The following is a 25,652-nucleotide window of genomic DNA, read 5'->3' as shown; positions in this document are numbered from 1 at the left end:
CCCTCTCCCACTCCCCCTGCTTGTGTTCCCTCTCTCACTGGCTATCTCTATCTCTGTCAAATAAAAAAAAAAAAAAGAAAATTCTCTTGCAGCACAGAGGGTGTCAAACCCATGGCCTGGGCTCTGGAAGGATTGTTAGAGAGAACTTACTGGAATAGTAGACATAGTTCTCCCAAGGGTCATCCATAGGGCGGGCATTTTTTTTTTTTTTTAAGAATGCCGACTCTAGAATCCCAGGCTTAATGCCCGATGGGATATGTGTGAGAGCACGGCTGCTAGGTTCAGAAATGAGGGCTTGCACACCAACACATACTGTATTCACATCCCAAGAGTCTGCATGTCCCTGCAAAACTCTCATCCCTTCTGAAAGACCATAGAAATGGCTCTCAGTCTAACCTACCAAGAACTGTGGTACGGTGCCTGCTGGGGACGGTTGGAAGGGACCCTCCAGGGGCAGGGTCAAGGGCTTCGCTTGCAGGACCTTTACCTTTAAGCCCCTCACCGCACTCCTTCATCTCCCCTGTGATGTAACTGAGGGCTCTGCTGACCCTCTTCCCACTGGCAGCCACGTGACTCTGAATCCAGGAAGCCTTGGAAGTGCTGGCTTCCTCCTTCATCTCAGCGCTGTCCTCCATGGTGTCCAGATCCTGTCCAGGGGCAAGACAAGGTGCTCCCACATCCTGTGCTTCTCACGCTAAGAAGCCGCGTGTGGGCTTGTTCGGGGACCAAGCTAACGCTTTCATTTGGTATTTAGTGGAACTGCTGTGTAATCATCTCCGTGTTTCTGTAGACAGGAATGCCTTTGTCTCGTCTGACATGTTACCTTATTTAATGTGGGCAACAACCTTGCAGTACAAGACACTGTATTTATCCTCATCCTGGGGATGAGGCCTTGGGCCTGGATGGAGGGCTCTCATCGGCAAAGGTCAACGTCAAACAGTAGAATTGATATTTAACCACAGACTTTAGACTCTTTTTTAAAAAAACATGGCTACCCCATACCACACTCTTTTCAGAAGAAATTATCCCCCCCCCAGCATGTCTTACCTTCAAAAGTTAACTGTCCATAAAATTAAACACGTAAAGATTCTGTGTGTGAAAATTGGTACCAGCTTGTTTCCTAAATGCTTGAATGCCAGATTTAGAGGAAGACAGATAATAACTAATTCAAATAAAAGGAATATGAAATTTATAGACTATGAAAAATAGGCATTTTTTTAAATCCCAGGTCATTATGTCTTTGGATATATGAATTCGAGAAAAGTTTGCTAAATTAGAGGATATCTTTCCTGGACCTCTGCTCCCTCATCCGCCGCAGGGTCTGTGGCTCAGGACCCTGCCTGATTTGGGCCACTCGTGACTCACCAGCAGCTCAACCGCAGGCTTCCGGTACTGATAGGGGAAAGGGTCTTCCGTTTGTCTCTCCTGGTGTTCGCCTTTTCCAAACACTGGAGTTGAAGGAAAGCACAGCATCAATTAGGACATCTCTACCCTGGCACGTTAGCAGCAAATTTCTTGCAGTTGAGTTGATGTATTTAGTATTTCCTATTCCACTCGAGGAAACCCAAAACTGCAGATGGAAGACACCTTTTAATTTTATTGGCCAAGAACCCATTTGGACTCTCACTTTGGGTAAAAAATGTACATTTGCATGTAAACAGGACATTTTACGGGAATTTAGGGAGAACTGACCTTTAGTTAAGATCCTCTGATTTAGCTCATCCCCTCTATCTTTTAGAAGAAGAAACAGTGCCTTGGCCATGATCCCCAAATCTAGGGTTATTTCTCTGCACAAATTTGCAAGTGTACAAAGGAAGGAAAACTTGGATGTTATTTCTCCTAAAGTATGAAGCTGCCTGAGCCATGTAAGGTCTAGGTTTGAGTTTGACTATGCCTCCAACTGGATGACCTCAGGCTGTTCTGGTCTCTTTTTTTGGGTATATACCTGGGAATTTCAGGTATTTTAGCAGCAGTTGCTGGTTGGATTAAGACAAGGGATGTCCACGTCATTCCTTGAAACAGAGTTTGGAATGTCCTTATAATTCTAGAAAACTCTTGTAAAGTTGCTGTAAACATATTTTATTACCAGATAATTTATTTTTATTTTTATTTTATTTTATTTTTTTAAGATTTTATTTATTTATTTGACAGAGATAGAGACAGCCAGCGAGAGAGGGAACACAAGCAGGGAGAGTGGGAGAGGAAGAAACAGGCCCATAGCGGAGGAGCCTGACGTGGAGCTCGATCCCACAACGCCGGGATCACGCCCTGAGCCGAAGGCAGACGCCCAACCTCTGTGCCACCCAGGCGCCCCCAGATAATTTATTTTTAAAGATGACCAATTTTAGTAGGGTTTTGTGCATCCTAAAAGACCTTTGGGAGTTTCGGTCTTGGTGCTTTGGTTCCCTCTCGTGGTCAAGTGTGAGGATGGCAGGCTGGGCTCTGAACACCCGATATTTTCAGACTGAATTGACCATTCCCACCGCATTTATGAGTTTTCAGGGTTCTTAAGCACTAGAAGGATGCATCAGTGGCACTGTGCTCTCATTTTTGAAAGGACAGGGGCTGCAAATACCAGTGTGGTTGGGAAGTTACACTATGCAGGACAAATTAATTTTGGAAGCATTGAGTAGGAGCAAAGAAGATTCCTCTAGATGTTGAGGCCAGTGTGCGTAGCACCCTGATGGACCCACTGCTTGTGTGTGAAGCTGCCCCGTGTCTGCTGTTGAGCAATTCCCACCGATCCACATCCCAGGCTCCTTTGCACTCCCTGCTAGGGCCTCCGCACCCCCAGCCCCCAACCACTGGGATAGAGGATGTTTGGAAGGGGATTGTTAACTTTCTGAGGAAAGTCACGCTTTCTTCTTGCCATGCCAGTGGCCTCTGTCAAATACAAAGCCCTGGGCTAGAGGGTCCCTGAGATGTCTCAAAGCCCTCTCCACCTTGTACGATGTTTTCCCACACCCCGCAGGCCCATTTCTCTGGGTTGGCTGCTTTTGGTGAGAAATGATGAGGCTTAGATGAACTGGAGTAAGAACGTCATGAACACATCTTCTGGGAAGCATGGGATGTTGTAAAAAGGACACTAACTTGTCCTCCCCCACTTTGTCCCATGCCAGCTGTGTGACTCTGGGAGAGTCGGTTCCCCTCCCTGGGATTTAAGGGGCAGAATTAGATCACCCTTCTGCCCTGGCTCTTCACGTGGCTGCTTTTGCATCTGACTGGGGAGGAAGGAGGACTCCTCTTGCTTCCCTCCCCCTGCCCGACTCCTTCCTGGCTTCCCCACCTGCTCGCGTTTGGCTGACCCTCTTGTCCTGTGGGAGCCCCCCTCCCCTCCACGGCTCTCCACCTGTTTTCTTGGCCTTGACATCTTGACCACCACTGTAGGTGAGAAATTTCACCTCTAGTCTTGTAAGTAGACTGGTGGTTTGTGGCTTGGCAAAAATGAGAATCTCATGGGGAGCTTTGGAAGATCTTTATGCCCACCCAGGCTGTTCCCCAGATGAATTAGATCAGTGTCTCTAGGGATGGGATGCAGGTGATTCCAATACACAGCCAAATTAGAGACCACCGGTGTTGGCTGCCTGTCCCAGCTCCAGCATCCCCCTGCCCCCCGCCCCTCCCCAGGAGGGTTTAGACACCCATGGTCAGAGGTTGGGTGTGATAAGAATGAGCCTGGCCCATGTGGCTCTCCCTACTGCCCTGTGAAGTAGGTAATGCCATTGTCCCCGTTCTAGAGATGAGTAAATTGAGGACCCGAGAGTGAAGGGGAGGCAGCACCCACCTTTGCTCCTCCTCCGAATGGATGACCACTCAATGTGGAACACGCTCCTGGGCTTGGGGGGCAGAGCCTCCGAGCCCTCATCAGCCTTGGGGTTTGCTGTGGCTGGCTGCTCCCTACCACCACCTAGCCAGGGGCAAAGCAAGACAGGTCAGTGGCTGCCCAGGTCCATACCCGGTGAGAGCCAAGCAGGCAGTGTAGGGAAAAGTCATGTGCAGAAGCTGGAAAGGCAGGAGCGGTGGCTCTGAAGCTGCAGATAGGAATTGTGTCTGTGTCTGTGTCGAGCCTCTAGCTTCTCCCTTCTCCCCGTTGAAACTTCCACTTCCTTTCTGGGAAGAAACCATGTCACAGACACATATACATGTCAAGAGACAGACGAGCCAGTCTGCCCTATTTCTCCAGCAGGGAACTCCTCGAAGATCTACTCAACTGGGCCTTGGCCAGCGTGGATGGTGGACCCTCGCTGGTCACCGTTCTGTGTGTCAGCTGTGCCTGTCCTCCCTCTGGGGCAGGGAGCGTGTGTGTTGGGGCGTCCCGATGCTAGCTGCACATTAGAACCATCTGGGTGTGTGAAAAGATGCCTGAACCCTACCCCGGACCAAATAAAAACTTCTATGTTTTTAAATGCTCATCATATTTAAAAGATGGCTCCGATGCGCAGCTTGGGCCGCAAACCACTGACCTAGGTTCTCCCTCCTTAAGATGTGGTCCTGGGGCCGGGAGCATGTTATAAATGCAGAGTCTCAGGTTCCACCCAGACCAACAGGAGCAGAACCTGTATTTCAACCAGATTCCCCAGGATACGTTGAAGTTTGAGAAGCACCTGTCTATGGGAGGTAAGGGTCCTGGGGCTGTGATCAGCTACAATAAACCCTTTGCTGGACTTTATTATTTCAGATTTCCACATGTGGGGTGAGTGCAGCACACTCATCATTTGGGACGGGGTTTCTCCAGGCAGGACCCTGTCACCGTGGTGGTTGGCTGCAGTGCACGCTCCCGTGTCCACCCCAAGTCGATCACCTGGTGTACGTGGTGGTCCCCGAGGCATGCAGTTTTAACGCTTGCTGCTTGAGGCTCTGGTGCATTCCAGAGTTGGAGGATCTAGTGGCTACCTGGAGCAGTGGTTTGGAATAACCCTTGGGCATTGCTATGTGCGTGAGCTGGAAGACTGAGACTCGGCATGGTTTCTGAAGCTTACTATATCCTGTCTGTGGAGCGGCACCAGCTGTCACTCCCTGGGCTGGAGAGGCCCCGATCCCATGCTTCAGGGACACCTGGAACACCAGCCTGCCCTCGGACAGGTTTTGCACCGGGGGACGAGGACAGGGGGGGTAGTATGCATTGTCTGATGCAGCGGGGCCCAAGTGCTCATCTCCCAGGCTGGGAGGGCGCCTCTGCCGGCCCGTTGCTTCTCGCTTCTCGCACGCCGCATGTCAGCTACCCCAGCCACCCCCCGGGGAACAGCAATATTCTGACCTTAGCCTCCTAGACTGAGAGCTGCACGGAGCTACGGGATCACAGTCCACCGCCTGTGTCCAGAAAAATCACTCGCCTCAGTCACACAGCTCACGAATCTGTGCTCCCAGCTCTCCCGAACCCTGATGGGAGGCTCTGGAAATGGCGGCAGAAGGCCTGGCTCACCTTTCATGCCCTGGCTCTTCCCTGTTAGCACCCCAGATTCTGCTACCTGCTCTGGGCCCAGAAAAGTGGGGGCAGGGCCCGTATTACTGTGCGTTCCTAGGGTTGAAGCAAAAGCAAAAAGTATCTTTCTTTCCCTTGAAGGCTTTGTTTTTTGGGTCTTTCTTTGGGGAGGTGTCACCAAATAGGGTCTGACACGGGGTTGGTCCTGGCTTTCCCATGGGTATGACTGAAGTGGGGGGCTGCGGGCCGCCTGGAGGGCAGCGGCCCCACCTGACGTGCCGGCCAAGAGGTGAGAATGAAAAGTGGGAACAGATGCCACCAACACTGGAGATAAAGTCACAAATTGCCCAAGGCTGTGAAAGTACTTGGAGCTAAGATGATAGCCGTTTACTGCTACATCTGGGACAGATTCTCAGGACTTTCCTAATGGATAAAGGCGATTTCAAGAATATCATGAACACATCTATCAAATTTCTAGAAATAAATGTTCCATTGATGTGGTAGGGAAAAAAGAAAGCAGCATAACTCTGGCCAGGAACCAGAGTCACTCATCTCTGCATGCTGTTTTCACTGATGTTTCTGCACCCAGGACTGGCTCTCAGAAAGAAATACACAGACCCCAGTGCGCGGCCCTTGCAAACTCGATCTATAGAACGATGGTGGATATTTTCGAGGGATACCCTCCATTTCTTCCTCATATGGTTATGAAGATGAGACAATGCTTGCAAAAGGCTCTGGAAAATAACTTTGCAGCGCCCATGTCAGATCCCTTTCCAGTGAGGACATCGTCCTCGAATGGCACATGGCCCTCTGCTCCAGGCAGGAGGGCTCCCTGTCCCCGTGCACACCTGACATTTTACACTTGCCCACACTGACTCTTACCTTGCCAAGTGTCAATTATGTGTTCTTGCCTGTCACCTTCCCAGGATGGTGAGGCAACTTGGCAGCCTGGGTAATACCCGCTTATTTTAGCTTCCCCAGCACCTGGCATAAGCCTGGTATTCTGTAGGCACTCAGAAGTATTTGCTGAATAAATTAATGAGGGATAATTATACTACATATTTTAGTTTCTGAATGGTATGATGAACAATCATTGGATATTTTGGGGTATGAGCTATTTTTAAGAATAATACATCTCATTGTCATTGTTAAATGCTTGATAAATATTGAAATAAAGGTGCGAGTGTTTCATTGGTAGACAAAGGTAATAGCTGAGGTGAGTAGGGTTGTGCAGCTCACAGGATGAGAGCTGGTTATTTTCAGTGGCACTTGGATAAAAGAAGGGACGTTTACAGATGGTGATACAATGCTTGGCCATCTGTGACCAACCAACCAGAAACCCAGGAATCCTGCACAAGTGGCTGGGAGAACTCAGTCAAAGAGACAGAGGAAAACAGACCACTGAAGACAGAGATCCTGCTTGATGGGCTATGGGAACTGCATATTACATGGTCCGTTCTGTGTGGCCACAATCCCTAAGCAGCTCGGAGGTGGGGCTGGATGTTCAATAGCCTGAGAGTAATTTTGTTCATAATAACTCACTTTGTGGTGTTCTTTAAACTTTTCTCCCCCTAACACCATGGCACACATGGAAAATAGTGTGTGGCGTGGTGCAGTGAACAGATAATGATGTTTGTGGCCAGAGTGCCTGCACCCATGGACTGGGGGCCCACCAGGCCCAGCTGGTTCCTTAGAGGGCCAGTGGGGGCTCTGTGGGCCCAGCTTGGTGTATGCTGTGGACCACGATTGGAAAGCTCTGTCCTTGATAGCCTGTGGGTAAACTTAGTGGCCAAGCAACTCCTCGGCCTGCCTGCCTAGCGTATGGGTCGTGGCTCTCCTTCTTGATGAGCCTTATTAAGTGTCCCAATGAATGTGGTCTCCCACTGCCATTTCAGGGGCATGGTCCTTGCCCTCAAGGACTGCCACCATCCTGTGTTTTTATAGGCAGGAGTCCAGTAGCGCTTCCCTCCCGCTGACTCACAGAAAGCAAGCACAGTTACGAGGCACAGTACTTGCTCAGAAACACGGCTCCTAGAGAGTACTGCCCCATAGTACTTCTGCGTCTACTGACGTCAAACATACAGAAAACATCAACCATTCAATACCAGGGTTAAAAAAGATTTTGTAGAGGACCCCACCAGCCAAACACAATTTTGAAGCCTACTGCATTTTCTTTGAGAGGAACTAAACAAACCCAAACCATAACATCGTTCAGAAGAGGAACACTGGTCTAGTCCATTTTACTGAAAATGTCTTTACTTGGACAGGCCCGTTCCTAAATTCTTTCTGTAAGTTGCCTTTCTCAGATTTTGAACAGATGTTACTGTCTCTTGCAGGTGGATTGATGCCACCCATACATCGCTTGCAATGTCCAACTTCTAGAGCATCTGGAACCCACCTTTAAGACCCATTTGTCACCCCTCCCCAAAACAAGAGTTACCTCCCTCAAACCCCACTCCAAGCCCACCTGTGTATCATTACATTTGTGACACCCAGTAAAAGGCCCAGGGAAGTTCTGGGCCAGTGTACACCAGCTTCTTCTCTGGTAGTAATGTTTCCATATTCCCTTTCTCTACATCCTCTTTCTTGCCCCCTTCCTCTCCATTATCTATGGCAAACATAGCTAATTAGTGATAGCACTCTCTCCCAATAAGTTCCCAAACAGCCTCAGACTCCTTCTTAACGCAATGCTCAGACAACCAGTACTAATTAGTTAGAGTTGGCTCTTGAAAGTAAACTTATTTCCCCCACTCTAGCCTTAAAGGAAGGTGTAGATATTGTACAAGTTTGAGAGAAAGGATGTTATCAAGGCCAAGGTGTTGCTATCAAGCCGATGCCTGGCCACAGGCCCTTTTAAACCTTACAGGATAGCCTTCCCGCAGCAAGTTCACCAAAGCTCACATACTTTGGTGCCAGTTTTGGAGGAGATCACATACCATACAAGGTTGTCCATTCTTTGATCAGATAACTTCAATATCCTGGAATGTTCCAGAAACATCTACTCTCTGTAGCTGCAGAGGATATGTCTATAGTAATCTAAGATGGCTGTGTAAGAGAGGGACACCAAAGAGACAGGTAGTTAAGCTGGGATGTTAAGATATTTGTAGATGCCGAGATGGTCTAGTTCTAATGGCATGTCTGAGGAAAGGGTATAGGACCTGAGGGGAAAGGCCAAGATGCCTAGACCAAGTACGTCTATCCTGGAAGCAGCAGGTAAACAACTCCTGGGAAGAATGTTTTGAAATTCACTGCATTAGCCTCCCACAGTTCAACTCCACATGGTGCTGCCCTGAGAACTATCCTGATGTCAGAGCTGTGGGTCACAAAGTTGTGGAAAGGATGGCAAATAGTGTGAAGACTCACACAGTGGGTAGCTAGCGTGGTAAGGGGATTTGAGGGCTGATGGATTAACTTGGGTATATCACCAGGTGAGCAAGAAGAGCTCAGAGCTGTGAGTTAGGACCCCTGGACTTCTGTCCAGGCTCTGTTATCACCTGGACAGGTCCTTGGACAAACCATGGTTTCCTTATCTACAAAGTAAGTGCTTTAAACTATTATCTATTTAAGAGCTCTTCCAAATAGAAGCTTCCAGAATCCAAATTCTCTTTAGAGTTCTTAGTAATATTCCTGTTTTAGGACTAGCTTCCCCAGATACCACAGCTCAACAGAAGAAAGGAACAGAAAAACATCAGCCTTTCTTTTTTTTCTCTTCCTTTGAAAAGTCAGATGGTCCTGTTGGTGGCGGGGGGGGGGGTTGTTTATGGTTCAGTTCTCCCCCGCAAGACCTCTTACCTGGTCTCTTCTGATTTCCTGCACAGGGCTGGAGGAATCTAGACCATCGGGATGTAGGAAGAAGCTTCTTTCCAATTGGGTGGTATTGGGTCCTCAACTCCGGATGCTGGGCTGAACCCTAAACCCAAAGCCCTTCACTTCCTGGAGCCCTCCTGCCCATCTTCTTGCTGTGAGTTCACTTTGCATTCCCTGACCCTATGCCTGGCACATGTCTTCCGGTTGAGAAAGCGTATCATGGAGGAGGAGGGAGAGGAAAGACAAATATTCTTTCGGCAGCTTGCTCTCACTCCAGCCTTCCTGACAAAAGAGTCTTTCTATACTCCCTGAGGAAGACTGGCTCTGGCTACCATGGTTCCCACAGCTGGTTTGATCAGGCAGGTTTCCTTTAAAGGGATAGAGCCAGAGATCTTGTAGTAGGAGCTTTCCTGTCCTCCCTCAGTTACTCCTTTCATTAGAAATTCACTCCAGTACTTGCCTTTAAAGCAATCATCTAAGTGTTGTCTCCTCAGGGGGCCAATATTCCTTCCAACCTCAATAAACTCCCTTAATTCCCTGTACAGGCATGGCACAGACTGGGGGACAATATTGCCATCTTGATGGAAATTTCTGCACAGCCCAATACTAGATGCTGTCTTTCTGGTTCTGTGGAAATTTTCAGACCTTTCTTCCTTCTGAGTTATGCTGATGGGGGTCCTGAGGACTCACCACGGGACCCTCTCAGAGCAAGAAGCGCACCGCCTCCAGAAAGGACTTGAGGTCTATATATCAGGAAAGGTGACCCTCCCATATCCTATGGGGCTGGAGTTTGAGAAGGGGGGCCCAATCTAAACATGTTTTGTTTGGCTTTGTGGTATGATGGGTCAAACATCATTCCCCCCCCAAGCCCGTCCCAGGTTTGTGTACCTTCCCCTCATACACACACACGCACGCACGCACACACACACACACACTCATTGATGGGGTGGGAGGCAACCTACCCAGGTTTAGAAACAAAACCTCACGTTGAGGAAATCGGCTACACCTGAGTAGACAATCTCTCCACTGACGTCAAAGGCCCCCTTCCCACCATGCCAGGTGTTTTAGAACTGCCAAAGAAGGGACCTGATCACGGAGGTCCTTCTGAAGAAGGAAAGCAAACAAAGGGGGGAGGAGCTGTCGGGCCCCACATTCCAGCAACAGGTGTGGATCTGACTAGAGATCAGTCCCCTGCACAGGGTCCTTACTTTGGTATTGCTAGTTCAGAGCCCATGGACACTGCAATGACACTTTTCCTTGCCCCCAGCTAGTGGCTTTTGGGGCAGTTCTGCATGCCCTATCCCTTACCTGCTTGCTTGGTCTTTCCAGAGGGTTTCTGAACTACTTGTGGTGTGCTCCCTCCAGCTCCCTAATCATGCATCTGCCCTAGAAGTGACAGGAAAGATGCCATCTGAGTACAACATGTAACCAGTTTGAAAAGACTGGAAATAATTCTCCGCAAGGAGCCATTCACAAGTTCACATGCAGCCCATGAGCCAAATTAGATGTTTAGAGTACTGTGATACACACTAGGGGTGGGGAAATCAAGTGCTGTCCTGTAAGAGAGATCAAGATGGCATCTTGTCCCAGATGAGTCTTACTGAAGGCTGCAGCTCAGATACCAATGGCTCCCCTAGACATCTGTCTATGCCTACAGATTATTTCCTTGGCGGCTCAAGCAGAATTCACTTCAGAACTAAGTTTTCTTCACTGTGCTCATGGCTCCCTTCAACTCCACATTTCCAATCTCATAGAAGGAGGAGGGCTGCATTGACCATTAGGGGCTAAACTTGGGAGGTTAGATTTCTCCAGAATAGGCAGAGTTCAGGTGGAATAAGTGCATGCTAGGCTAGATGTTCTCTGAAGAGCTACTTCCTTTACTTCATTCTGTTCCAGCAGCCTGTTCAGCTGTATGAGGGGGCTGGGGACTCCAAGTTATCAATTTTTAGGGGGCAACAAACACTTTTCTAGCAATCCCCCATCTCCCTCCTTGGGGTCTTGCAATTCTAGTTTCACTAGGGACAGAAGTGTTCCCTGTGGATTCTTCTATCTTCTCTTAATGGCAAGAGGTGTGAAAAGCCAGGCAAGTAAAAAAAAAAAAAACTCACATAAAATGTGAATGCCTTTCAAGTTACCAAATGAGACTGTGGTTTATTGAGTAGAAATCATACCCACACTGAAACTGCCACCTCCTAACTACTTTAGATTATAGGTGTCCCCAGACCCTCACAACCTTTATGACCCAAGGAAACAAAGCTCAGACTCATATAAGGGGCACAAACAAACTGGGGCACATGGGTTTGATATAACCACAAATGCAGGCCACGAAGATTTGAATTTCCAAATGGGCAGGTCTTAGAAGACTGACCCAAAGAAGAAGTCCCTGAGAGGAGAGAGAGTTAAGGGAGAGCATATCAAAGACAAGGTGCAGTTGAGTGATGTTGGCACCTCAACTTGCATCCACACAAGCATGTTAAGCATTTTTGATAAACTGTAGGAAAAGCTGTAAAGGCAACAGTGGTATACTCTTGGTACATTTGCTCTCCATGTTATTAACTTTTTGCCACTTCAGTGATGCCTCCTTCCATTCCTCTGTAGGGACTCAGGGCCAGAGTATCAGAGAAACTAGTGCTGGAAGAGAGAGGCTACCTGGTCAACTGGTCTACTCCCACCCAAAGCAAGCATTCCCAATAGGCCTCTAGCCCTTGTCCCTGCACTGCCAGAGCAGGGAACTCAGGGTTTCACAGGACTATTTCTCAGTCAACTTCCATTGTGAAAAAGTGCTCTTCTCCACTCATTCAAAATCTGCCTGCTTATTAATCCCACTTAGTTATCCTTGTTCTAGCCTCTGAAGTAATGCTGAGTAAGTTGACTTCTTCCACATACATTACTCCACACTGCGGACAGCCATGACCCTAGCCATTTCCTTTCTTCTCCAAGCCAAATATAACAGTGTCATCATCATTCCTGAAGAAACAAAGGGGCTTCAGACCTCATTCACCCAGTTTGGCCTCACCTAGCATGTCCTCCATTGCCAAAGGCTCTTTCAAAATATGCTACCCATTTTTTTTCTTTGTACTTTCCCCTCCTTTTTTTTTTAATCTAACCTTTTCTCAAAAATGATTCCTACAACCTAAGATGCAAATGATTGATCATGCTTACTGTGTTACCTTCCCAGGACTGTTTACATTTTAACAGGTTCAAAGCCTTAAACTGAATGTTTGGGTATCAGGTAATGGCAAGACAGAGGACAAGACACAAGGCACAGAAATCTTCCTGGGACCCTTAACGTCATGCTTGATATTCTCCCTGAACAGAAGACCAATCCAACCAGATAATTAACTCAAAATAAGAAAATTGGGGCTGTGAACTTACGTGGCTTAGGCAATCTGTGGTGTTACATCTTCACCTCAGGTGAGACTACTCACCTGGCCAGCTAAATTCCCATAAAATGAATTCCTTGAAGGCAGGAACTAGGCTGATTCTTTCCTGGTCAAGCAGGGTCCTGAGTAACATATTAACAGTTCCTCATACATGTCTTCAGGATGAATGAGTGAATGAGGCCAGACAATAAGGCAAATTATTGGCTCATTAAAGTTGGCAAGTGGTCTTGGGCAAAACAAAAGAATAATATAAACATACATGGAGATTCAAGATTCAAAATCCCAAAGCTTTTCTGAAAATGAAACACATGATTTTTGAAGTAAAAAATTCAACTTATCTCTTGAATTGAAGAAAAGAAAGATTACTGTTGGGATCTGAATTGGTGGCCTGGAAGATCAAATGGAAGAAATACCTCAAAGCAAAGGAAAAATACAAATGGCAAAAACTGTGAAGGAAGTAAGCAACATGGAGCAGAGGTCGAGGAGACTGAACACATGGATAATAAGCATTCCAGAGATAGAAGAAGGAAAAGATGGAGAAAGAGCAATAATCAGAAAAATGTTAGAAGAAAAGCTGCTGAGCTGAAGAAGAAAGACTTGAGTTTGCAGACTGAAAGGCAGGACTGATGAGACAAGACACACACTTAGTTAATAAAATTCCTGAAATCTATTGGTAAGGAGAAAATCTTATGTTCTTTTAGAAAGAGAGAATAGGTTATATACAAAGGAAAAAGAATGAGATTGACATCAGATTTTTTTATTTGTAACAACCGGAATCCAGAAAATGGGAAGGACAATGGCTACAGACAGCTGAGGGAAAGGCTATGGTCCAGGGACCTCCAGCCAAAGAGCCATTCACTTGCAAGGGAAAGAAACTTTGTGGATGTGCAGAGTGAGTGAACATGTCACCCTTATTCTCTAGTATAGTATTTGAACAAAATGCTCAGTATGCAAACAAGAATTCTAAACAAGTAGTAAATGAATCAGAGCACAGCCTATGAAACAAGGGAAGGTGAAGAATAGAGGAAATAGTGATAAAAAGTAACATGTCTTCTATACATAGTAAACTCCAAATGGATAATGATAGAATTACTGAGAAAGTGGGCCACAGGGGTCAAGTAAGTATTCTTGCAAAAATAAGAGGCAAGGGAAAAAAATTAAAAATGATGAATTATCTCAGCAAGATCCAGGGGTGGATGATACTGGAGAAGTAAAAGTGTTGTAAGAATGGGGGCTTTGGGAGGAGAATAGTGAAAGTGGTGTAAGGGCTTTTGTTTCTCAAGGTGGGGAAGGAGCATCAGAGAAATGGGAACTTTTTTCAGGGTAAACTATTTGACATCTTGTTTTTATATAATAGAGAAGTATACTTTTGATCATGAGTGTTGGGAAAGAAGCGGGAACAACAAGAGAAAGGGGAAAGAATGGTAGACCTTCCAAATGAACAAAGGGAAGAAAAAGAAAGTAACATGATCACACTTGCAAAATGAGGAAAGTAAAAAGCAGAAACAGTAATAACCAATAAATAGTAAAACATAAAGCAAGGTGGAAGAAGTAAAACAAGCATATTGATGGTTACACTAAATAGGAAGAGGTTAAGTTGTCTATTAAATTACCAAAATACTAAGATTAGGTTAAATATAAAACATTGCTAAATATTCTTAAGAAACACAGTTAAAAGAAAATGATAAAGGTTGAAACAAAGGGACAAGAAAACACTAGGAAGAAAGTAGGTAAGGCAACATTAATGCCAGATAAGTTGAAATGAGGTTAAAAGCATGAACAAGGATAAAAAACAGGTAGAGCGTAATAGTAAAAGATAACATTTATGAAAAATCAGTAACAGTTATTGTCAACAGGCACCAAACAGTGTAGTTGCTACATATATGAGACAAATGTTACAGAAATGCAAAAAGAGTTTCATGAAACTATACATTTATAGTTGATTTTTTTTTTGGTAGACTCCATGCTGGGCCCAGTGTGGCGCTTGAACTCATGACCCTGAGATCAAGATCTGAGCTAAGATCAAGAGACACTTAACCAACTGAGTCACCCAGGTGCCCCACAGTTGAACTTTAATAAACCCTTTTTAGAATTAAGATTCCATAGACAAAAAATAAGTAAGCACATAGAAGAATTGAATGATGCAATTAATAAATCAATTTAATATGTATTTACTTCAAATAAAAAATTTGCATTTTGCATTTCCAAAATCAACTAAGTAGTTGGCTACAAAGAAGAATTCATATAATTTTAAAATAGAGGTTTTATAGGCCATCATCTCTGCTCATAATAAAACTAGATATAGAAAGTTAAAAAAATATAAAGGGTCCCAAGTGCTAGAAATTAAGAAATCATTCTTAAATAATTTTTGGATCAAAGAGAAATCAAAACTAAAATTACAAACTATTCAAAACTGATCAAAGCAGAATACTTTATTCCCAAACCTGTAGTACACAGCTATAGCTGTACTCCGAGGAAAATTAATAGCCTTAAAATGCCTTTGTTGTTAAAGGAGAAAGACCTAAAATGAAGAAACTTTACATCAATTTTAAAATATTAAGGACATTTAAATTTGAGAAAACATGAAAAAAACTGGAAAAAGAAATCAATAAAGTAGCAAATAAACCAAAACTGTAGATAGGGCAAATAAATCTCAGACTGCTTCTTTGAAGAAGCTAATAAAATGGATGAACCCATCACAAACTTGATTAAGGAAAAGAGAGAGCAAAATTCCCTAAGATTGGAAAGAGAAAGGAGACATAGCCATAGATAGAGGAGAGATTGAAATTATTGTGTGAGAACATTATGAGTAACAGTAGGGCAACAATATTTTAAATCTAAAGAAAGTGGATTATTCCCTAGCAAACAACCTCTGAATTTTGACCAATAAGAAGTAGAAAACTTGACTATGTCAGTTATAACAGAAGAGATCGAAAGATGAGTCGAGTTTGATTATTTAAAAATACAGCAGGACAACATCACTTCATGGTTGACAGCAGAACTCATCCATGGAGGAGAACAGATGGAAGCAGGGGTAGGGGGGAGGTGATGAGGTCAGAGGGAGGAGATGAGATCTGGGGAGGGGACAGTGGAGAAAGGGAGAGGATGGTGGGATAGGGGCAATTGCAGACAGCACCTCCTCGACTGCCCCCTGCTGCCCAACATACATTCCTACTCTCTCTAATGACTGTTCAGCGGTATTTATGTTCAACTACCATTTGTGCAACCAAGAGCTGCTACCCAGAGTCTGTGGGTAATCACAGCAAAACAGCCAGGATGTGGACCCCAAAGCTCTTCTCCCTTCTCTCCTGGTGGCTCACTCCTGTGCAACCTCATGTTGGTGGTGTCTCTGTGGTTAACATTCCTGCCCCTACTCATCCAACCCGCTCATCAGTGGGGGATGGGAAGGTGCTGGTGAGGGCAGGACAGGGTCACTCCAGGGAGCTCTCCAAATCTCCTACCACTATTTGGGGTACTTCAGAGGACATCTGGGCATCTGTCCATGGCCCATGGACAGGGTGACCTGTACAGGGCTGACTTTTCTTAGAGGGGTGGGGATTTTCATTTCTGCCCCACCCCTGTCCACGCCCACAAGAGAGACTCGGCATCTGCCCGCCAGGCTGGCTTAATAAGATTTGTTCTGCTCCAGAAGGAGCTTGTTTCACCACATTTGGGAAATACCATCGATTTTCTGCCTCTTAGCCCCAAAAGGTGTTTTTTAAAAACATTTCATCACTCCTGGACAACATCTCTTGGCAAGCGAATTCAGTGATTAACAATACTTCACCCAGGCAGTTCTTTTGTACTTCAAATTAGTAGATGTTTTCCTAATTCTACATAAATACCTGGCCATCTTGATCATAAGGTATTACAGAATTTCTAAGGCTCTGTGGTTTTTCCAGACTTGCTGGACATGCTTTTTCTTTTTTCTGAATCACTTAGCCTTTATCCATTTTTCTTCCCACGAATTTGGCAGCTGGCAATGCAGTTAGCATTTAATTTCTACAGGGGGTGGAAGCAGGAACTTGGGGGGAAAAGCAACCCAGACACCTGTGACCAAAATAGGACCTTGCTAATGACAGAGATGTGGGATGGGAAAGGAAGGGAGAAGAGAGAATCTTGTCCAAGTGAACTGAAAGGATTTTTTTATATCCAAATAGTTTTCCTGTCCTGGAAATCCAATATAAATCATGGTTAAAACCCAGCTCCCCAGTGCCTGGGTGGCTCAGTCAGTTAAACGTCTGCCTTCAGCTCAGGTCATGATCCTAGGGTCCTGGGAAGCCTGCTTCTTCCCCACCCCATCCCTGCTCATGCTCTCCCTCTCTCTCAAATAAATAAAATCTTAAAAACAAACAAACAAACAAACACCAGGTCCTATCAGATCCAGGTCTTGGGGTGGAGAGTCTCATGGACTTAAAGGAAAGGAAAGTAGATTTCTGGGCACAGTTTGTCCATAATGAATGACTGGGGCATCTGGTTCTGTTATCTCTTGTTAGACTATTTGGGGGGGTCTCCCCCTCCCTTTTGGGTAATTCTGGAAGCCAGGCAGGGAACTGACGTCCTCTGCAGACTGCCTGACCTTCACACTCCCCTCCAAGCCTGGGATTCTAGGAGCCTCTCTGCCTTTCCTGCTGGAAACGCCTGCGCCAAAGTAAGTTTTTCCTTCCTCTCATAGTGGTGTGCCTGCTGCCAGAGGCGGAGGCAGAGTGAGGGGCAGAGGAGGGGTGGTGCCCAGACATTGCTGGGGAAGGAGGGCCTGGCTGAAAACTGCAGCCCCTGGTGCACTGGGTCAGCGAGCCTCAGAGCAGATCTTCCCTTTTTTTTTTTTTAAGATTATTTATTTATTTATTTATTTGACAGAGAGAGACAGCCAGCACTCGAGAGAGAACACAAGCAGGGGGAGTGGGAGAGGAAGAAGCAGGCTCACAGCAGAGGAGCCTGATGTGGGGCTCGATCCCAGAGCACTGGGATCACGCTCTGAGCCGAAGGCAGACGCTTAACGACTGCGCCACCTAGGCTCCCCTCAGAGCAGATCTTCCTGATTCCAGTCCTACTAATCTCACTTTCTGAAAAATCTCCCGCCATCTCCCAGCATAGAATTGGGTATGTGGGTGCCTGTTGTAAAGAACTTGGCAGAGTCCTTTGGGCCTGCCCTCTGCCCACCAGCTCTGAACTGTCATTATCAAGCACCGGCAGACCCGGGCTTGTGGGCCGAATCTAGTTTCCTTCTTGAATGAAATCTTGGAACACAACCACGCTCATTCATGTCAGGCTGTTTCCTGCTGTAATGATGCAGGTGAGTCTTTGCTAAAGATACGGTAAGGCCTCCAGAACCAAAAATATTTACTATTTGACCCTTTCCAGAAAAAGTTGGCTGAGCCCTGATATACATGTAAATGGAGACTGAATGTAAGCTAATGACTGTAATTGGGAAGTCACATTATGAACTTCATGGATAATTGTTTGTCCTTCTACTCAGGCTAACCATTTGTTTTAAGTATCACAGACCTCATAAAGCTTCCAACACCCACAGGCAAATAGGAAAATGAGATAAATTTCTCCAGCTTTTCACGCACTGAGCTCAGATACCTTTCTCAACTGGGATCTCTGCTCAAGGTTGCTGGTTTGACTTATACTGAGAAATGCTTATCCTTCATAATTTTATCCTTTATAATAAAAGTCATATATGGGATTCTAATTTTTATGAATTGCTTCCTGCTTTGAGATATCATCTTGCTCTTACTCTGACCACTGAATGTTTGAGACTTCCTATTAGACACTCCCAGTACCCTAATTGTCCCTGTTTTGACTTTAAAACTCCATCAGTGTGAAATTCCTCTCTTTATGTAACACTGGGTGTGCTCACTAGCCACGAGGTCAGTACACCAAGGCACCCTCAATTCTTTGTGTGTAGCCCCTGAATTTCCACCCACTCCGCGTCCTTCTGGGAGCCACTCGGCAAGTTCAATTTTACAGCATCTATTATTCAGCGAAACATGCCACAAAGACCATCTTGTAATCATCTTCCCAAAAGACAAAGAGAAATGTTTTTGTTTTAAGACAATGACATTTAAAGCACATGTCTTACTTCTAACTTCAGCAAGCTCATACCAACTTCCTCTAATGTCATATACGGGTAGTTACGGCTATTTGGGCAGAGAGAGGAAAATCAGCATCAGGGAGAGGGAGGTACAGGTGTGTTTGGTTCTAACAGGTGTCAGGAGAGGCACAGAAGGGCAGTGCTGCAGCCGATTGACCCAGAGCTGAGACCCCAGGGAGCAGACACCAGGTCCCGGCAAAGAGCATTTCTGCCTAGGAGTTGGCTAGTCACCGCTGGGGGACTTCTCTTCTTCACTGCTCTTCACTTTCAGGTAGTAGATGCGGTTGGCCTCCGGGTAGGTGACTTTGCTGAGCGGAAGCTTGTAGATGGCAGGGTTGCTGGTTGTCAGGAGCAGGAAGGTGAGGGTGGAGAGGCAGAAGGCCCAGGTGCCTGGTGGCACACCAACCTGGAAGAAGAAACACTTGGCTCTGAAAATGATCCTAGGCTCCAGGGACCCTGGGGGAGAAGGATGTGGTAGGAGTTGAGGATGGGGATCCTTCTTCCCTAGTGACGACACTGGATTTTGGATTCATGACATCAGAGGAGTTGGTCTAGGAATTTGAGATGTTGGTACCTTTGAACACAATCAGACTCTTTTAATGATGGAGCTGAAAATTAGCCTAGGGATGATTTCCCATACCTGGCCACACACAAATACCTCCATCTGTCCCTCTAGGTTCTCCACTGCTGGTTGTATCAGTCTTTTGTGCACACACACAGCCGCCCCCAACACAACTCAGAGGCACATACATGCAACTGCCTGTCCTTCTTTGGACAAGCCCTGGATAAACCTGGGCGAAGACATTGTGTGGGTACTAGCTACCATAACGCACTCAAGGTTCTTCCACAAACTGTAAATGTTCTAAAGCCCTGGCTGGGGAGGGGCACTTTCAGGAGAATCCAAACTTACCACCGACATTATGTTGGAGAGGGCTGCTCCCATGTATGCACAGAACAGGGCTGTGGGAAAACAAGGACCATGGGGTCAGCTTCCCAGGGTCTGCCCTCACCTCTCCCCACAGGCAGGAGTCCCATCCTGTCCCCAGCAGCCTCAGTGTCCTCAGCACACCCTGACATCTAGCATATTTGCCTGACATTTTTATGGTAGTTATCTTTGCAGGTAGGTTGGCCAATCTCCCACCAGACTGTGTGCTCCCAGGGCAGAGATGAAAGCCTTCTATCCCTTCCCCACTTCCACGGGGAGTCCCCATGTCCATGCATAGAGTCAGGGGTCAGTAAGCATCTTTTGCTTGTCATACTGACCTTGGGGATGGTCTTGCACAGGCTGGGTGGCTGGGGGCGTAGGGGTCAGACTATATGAGCTCCCAACAAGTCCCCTCCCATCCAAGATTTTGAGCAGCTATGATGGGCCCTGTTGGACCCGCACCAAGCCTCACCAGGGCTGGACCTTATTGGTCCGTGATCTTGTCTTTAGGAGCCAGGCATCCGAGTTCACCCTAGGATGTGGCCCCAGGACGGTTAGGGGAGCTCATTCACATCCCTGTGCCTCTGGACAGGCTCCTTCTGCCCTTTCACTTTTGCTCTTTCTGTTCCTCTGTCCAGAATACCTTCTCCATGCACACCACCCCCCAACCCTGCCTACCCAATTCCCACCCTGAAAAGGTTGAGATTAACCCCATCTTCCTCCCGAAGCCTTCCCATATGGTTCTAGCCACAAGAATCTGCCACTTCTCTGAAGGCCAAAGGCAGTTACAGTCTTAGCCTCAAAATATCTGGCACTTTTGACTTGACAAATATTTACCAAGCCTACTGTCTCTCTGCTGGCTGCTGGGAGGGACAAGGGACATGGAAGTCATTTACAGTCTCCACACATGAGTGAGGAAAAAAACATAAAAAAAGTTCTTCTGCCCTTTACTTGTCTCCAGTTTTCACTTGTTAAAGTCTCACTGTTTCCGGAGAATATAAGCAACTCCAGGGCAGGGAGACTGGTGGAAAGGTGGGGCTGGGGTTTGACTCTTGCTTGTGCCCTTAATAGTTACGTTCTACACCAAGTTCATGAACCCTTCTGGGCTTCATTCCCTCTCCCACAAAATGGGCCAACAATCTATGCCTGGTAGTGGTCTTGGGAGGATTGAGCGCACACGTGGTGCTGGAGTGCAGCTGTAATGAGGCCTGTAGCCCATTTCCCTTGGGACAGCGTGCTGTTTACTTCATGGGAATCAAGCTCCCATGGTCCAATTTTCTACGACTTCAGTGCTCCCAGGTATGTCATCTCACTGGGTCTTTCCAACAATCTTTTCAGACATCACAGCCTTAAGAATTGTGTGGTTACTTCTCTTCCACTAGACGTGGCTTCATGAGGATGTGGTCACCACTGCGTCTTCCGTGTCTAGCCTAGGGCCTGGCACTTAGTGGTGCTCCGTAGTAGGTCGTGGGATGACAAATCGTTACACCAGAACCCTGCCACTGACACGTGAGGAAATGCATGTGTGATCTTGTAAACTTCCAACACTTGTAATAGCAGTAAGCGTGGTTGTGACTCCACTTGACAGAAAAGGAACCTCAAGTCCCCTGGTGTTGGGACCCAAGCCATGGGTCCTTCTACCACTGCTGCTGAGTTCTGATTAGTGGGCCCCATGGGTTTCACATAACCAAGTAGGGAGGGAAGGAAGGAATAGCAGAGTGACATGGCTGACAGCTTTCCCCAAATACCCACCACAGACGAGGGCCAGCAGGTGGGTCTGCCAGGTGAGGGCGTAGAACACGCCCCCGATGGCAATGCAGGAGAGGACACAGTTGTAGCTCCAGAGGCCCATGTAGATCGTCTTGAAGGGCGTGGCCACCGTCAGGGCTGTGGGACAAGTTGTGTTGTTTTTGGCCAGTTCCGGGTCCCAGCCCAAAGGCCACCCTGTGGCTGGTGCCAGGCCCCAAGGTGGCCTCACTCCTGCCATCCCCCCATCCTCCTCCCTCCTCTCATCAAAGGAGCCTCTACAAATGGCATCTGGTCTTTGGGAACCAGCAATAAGAAGGGAGCAGTGGTTTCCAATTTGTGTTTTGAAGATTTCACACAGAGGTATGACTACTTCCAAGGTGAGGGGGGGTCAAGGTGTTGGGATTCTAGGCCTTTCCTCACTCCTTTGGCCAGAGCAACTGCACTTTTAGCAAGAAAGTTTTCAATTGAGAAAGGGTCTGCTCCAAACGGTTGAGGAAAAGTACGTATGTACACATCTAGGAAGACGGAGGTAGAGAAATAACACAGGGAAAGGGTAGGATGTGAACAACAGGTGAATCAGGTAAAGAATGCATGGGTGCTTTGTGTGCTATCTTTATTTTTGTAATTTTTTGATAAGTTCGAAGTTATTTTCAAAGAATTTTTTTAAGTTCTGCTTCTGAGATGTTCTTGACAAATATTGGAATGAGTTAACGGAACGTTAGTCCCATATGCCCAACTCTAATTTCTGGCTCTACTGTCCACATATCCATGTATACGTGCATGTACACACATATACATACATGTAGAAATATTAAATCACATTTGTCAAATAGCAACACAAATTTTGAGAAATTTTTTTCTTTTAGTTTCCTTGACATTTTGAAGTGCTGGGTCATTTATACCCCTTGGTCTGCTACTGCTCTCCTCCCCGCTGTGTTCCCCTCCCCTCCTCTCAGCCCTCAGCTCCCAGGGGCTCAGTTAGCAGGCTGATCTGGTCTTCAGTCCCTTGCGGTTTCTCCACATATCTTGCTGCTGCAGTCTGCTCCCTTTGGAGATTCAAGAAAGGGAAAAACACATCCTTACCCCTGGCAGTGTTATAAAACTCCAGTGAAGATCACAGATTGAGAACATTTGCCACATGCAGGGGTGAAATGGCCTCAGGAAGATTATCCCAAAGTCCTCCCTGTAGGGAGGGCACTGTGTCCTACCTGCCAGCATCCCCACGATGGAGCCAATGGCGGCATGCAGGCAGATGAGTGGCGAGGAGATGAACAGAGCCACCAGGAACACACCGCCTGCCCAGGGATTGTCGCAGCCATACACCTGGCCGACCCCGATGGGGATGGCTTGTAGCAGCTGCAAAGTCAACAGAATCCGGGTCACTGGAGCGTGGGCACATAGCGCAAAGACCAGGCCTAAGGGTCAGGACTGAGCCATTCCTGGTGGGGGTAATGGGCTGGAACAGGGGGATGGCAGTACACTCCAGTGTGTAAGAGATCTTGGGAGGAATGACACCAGCTGGAACAAATAGCTCTTCACTCCACCACCTAGCAGGCATCTGGTATCCCCCATGCAAAGCCGGGCAGGCCCCCCCCAACACAGGTGCTTCTGAGGGACACATGGCTTCTGCTCTGAGAGGAGAAGCTCTGAGAGGACCAGAGGGCACCTCCTCTCTAGACTGCCATTGGGGGTTTCAGGGCACTAAGGCATTTCCACAAGACCTTCTGAAATCCTACAAGTATTCCAGAAATATTGGAAATACTTTAGGCCTTTCTGACGATTGACCTTTCTAAGGTCACGAGCTCATTGGTGGCCAAGGCCAGGCTAAAGCCTCTGAACTTGACCCCTAGTCTCTAGGTGGTTGCTGTAGATTTAGTGCTACCTAGGGTGTTGTGGAGCTCTAGGAAGGAGGAGGCACTTCCCCTGCTCGTGGAGCCGTTAGCATTGCAGAACGGTAATGTGTGCAATCTTGGGAAACAGAACAAAGCCAACATCCCTGAGCTTGAGAGCCATTTGGTGGTGGTGAATTGGAGATGGTTAGTTTGGCAGACAGATAGCCCTTTTCTGCCCATGCTGAACCATCCCCATCCGACAGAGGAGGGGAAGAAGGAAAGGAGGGAGATTGGCAGGTTAGGGAGAGCATTGGCCTGGGAGCTGAGGGCTCCGGCCTTCAGGGGGCTCTGCATGAGCTCATGGCTTGATGGCGGGTTTGTCACTTCCTCATGCTGGACCCTGGTGTCTGCCTCTGTAACAGGAGGAGGCTGCCTTCGCAGACGATTCCAGCTTTAAAATTCTGCAGTCTTCGTGCCATTACTAGGTCATGTGACCTCTTTGAGAGCAGGGCTCCTTTATGGCTGGGTACATACTAGGTGCTTCATAAATATGTATTGATTAGCTCGGCGGTTTCCAAACTTGGATGTACATTGGAATCACCTGGAGCTCTTTAAAAAATTTGATGCCTGGCTCCTCCCCAACAGTGATTTAACCGGTATGGGCCTGACCGGGACCTCGGGAGATTCTAACGTGCAACCGAGTTTGGAGACCACTGGGTTAGTTATACATGACCTACTATAGATGTTGGGAGTTCATTCCACATCTCCCTTGGGGTGAAATTTTGTACTTTTTAACAAATGGATTTAATTCTGGAGTCAGTCTGGTTTCTTTAGAGAATAGTGTTTTGAGGAGACCCACAGAGCTTTTAAACTGTGCCCATCCTTGTCTCTGGATGGGTGGCCTCTCAATCACCAGCACCACTTGGGCCAGAGCCTACAGCCTTGGGCCGGGAACGACAGGGTGGGGCACATCTTATTTAAAGGAGCCCCGAGAAAGCTTTGTGCCTGTTCAGGGAACTCAGCTTCCGTGCGGGCAATGGGTTAGAAGTCTATTCAGTAAATATTCTATGACTTCCCGAAGTCTGAAGAATGCAGGCTGCTGAGCGGGCTCCAACTTCCCCCCTCCCCTCTGGGGACACAGGTTTGAAGCACAAGCAGTCAAGAATGAGAGGAATGAGGGGCAAGTAGCCTCGGAACGGAGCCTGGGTTCAGAAAACTGCTTCCTCTGCTGGGATCCATATTTTAGCTGGGTGAACTGTGGCCCCGGGGCTGCCTCCCTCCCCTCTACCTGCTTTCTAATTCTGGGGTGAAGGTGTGAAGGGCAGTCGGGTGTGCATGGAAATTTACTGAGCACCGGCCTCCTTCCTACTCCCTACTCCAGACAATTCTCCAGTAACAACAGTCCTGATAAACAAAAAGGAAGTCATACCCATCATTGTGTTAAAGAGAAGGAGGGAAGGGGTGCTGGGATGTGGATGGCGTGGAAGAGAAGGGGACGGCGGTCAGAGTAGCAGTGTGGTGGGGAGCTCGCACGGTGAGCTTGGGCTCACATGGATTTGCGTCCCACCACTTTCTGCTTATGGTGAAGATGAACAAGAGGGATCTCTTGCCTGTGGTTGTCTCCCCTGAGCCCTCGCCTCGGTGCCGACTGCATAGCCTCATAGCCTGAGGTGGGTGGGGGGCTCCGGGGGCCCTTCCCTCTGGCAGCACCACTTGGACGCTGCCTCATGGGCAGGGCTCGGGGACAGCAGTCTGTGCCCCGGAGGCAATGTGGCAAACTGCCTGATGAGGATCGCTGCCGATCCTATCAGAGTTAGGATTTGGCCCTGCTCCCACCCCTGCTGTTTCCCACTGGAGAGGGTGGGCTTTCAAGGCAGGGCTCTGTCTTTCCCATTCTTTCGGATTTCGACCTTAACCCTGACTCCGATCGTACTCCTGCCCGGGCCCTGGACAAAACTTTACGAAGACAAAATCCCTAAAAAGGTTTTGAGTGGTTGGCAGCAGCGCCTGCACCAGGGGCTCCCGCAGGAGCTCGGGAGCCTTTCCTTTTCCAAGAGCCTTCGTGTCGGAGCGTGGCCGGCCCTGGAGGAGCCCCACTGCCTGCCCTGCTCTGGAGCCGTGGTCCTGGAGCTGAGCCCCCAGGGTTTCAGTATATCCAGACAATGGGCTCGGCCGGTGGGGGAGGTGGTGAGAGCTCGGAAAGCAGACCGTCCAAACAATAATGAGGACATAGGTTATGTTTGCAAGCATTCAAAGGCAGTCATGACTCTGAGTATTCTGAATGACTCTAAAAAGCCGAGTTAGAACCAACAGGTGAAAGATGGAGGGGGTGGATTTCTGAGGAAGGTAGAGAACACTCGAGCACTCAGTGAGGGTACCCAATGAGGGGCGGACTGCACTGAGAAGCAGAGGGCTTCTCCTCACTGCGATTGCT

The 25,652-nt window shown here is 47.4% G+C and overlaps 1 protein-coding gene and 1 long non-coding RNA gene across 2 annotated transcripts in view; one reads left to right on the top strand and one right to left on the bottom strand.

Moving 5' to 3' along the window:
- Nucleotides 1-25,652, bottom strand: part of SLC14A1 (solute carrier family 14 member 1 (Kidd blood group)) — a 137,513-nt gene that overhangs the window by 83,875 nt on the left and 27,986 nt on the right. Inside the window, exons 7-12 of the mRNA XM_034642538.1 lie at nucleotides 21,390-21,524; nucleotides 19,623-19,672; nucleotides 18,944-19,118; nucleotides 3,785-3,907; nucleotides 1,366-1,448; nucleotides 488-647 (exon numbers count right to left, since the gene is read on the bottom strand). Coding sequence (XP_034498429.1) covers nucleotides 488-647; nucleotides 1,366-1,448; nucleotides 3,785-3,907; nucleotides 18,944-19,118; nucleotides 19,623-19,672; nucleotides 21,390-21,524 — 726 coding nt within the window. The remainder of the gene's footprint in view (nucleotides 1-487; nucleotides 648-1,365; nucleotides 1,449-3,784; nucleotides 3,908-18,943; nucleotides 19,119-19,622; nucleotides 19,673-21,389; nucleotides 21,525-25,652) is intronic.
- Nucleotides 1-25,652, top strand: part of LOC117795994 — a 50,539-nt gene that overhangs the window by 12,264 nt on the left and 12,623 nt on the right. The gene's annotated exons all lie outside the window — the stretch shown is intronic.

This window comes from Ailuropoda melanoleuca, chromosome 14, assembly GCF_002007445.2.
Source record: "Ailuropoda melanoleuca isolate Jingjing chromosome 14, ASM200744v2, whole genome shotgun sequence".
Lineage (NCBI taxonomy): Eukaryota > Metazoa > Chordata > Mammalia > Carnivora > Ursidae > Ailuropoda > Ailuropoda melanoleuca.
Note: the sequence above shows the minus strand (reverse complement) of the source record. Positions and strands in the feature narration are given on the sequence as shown.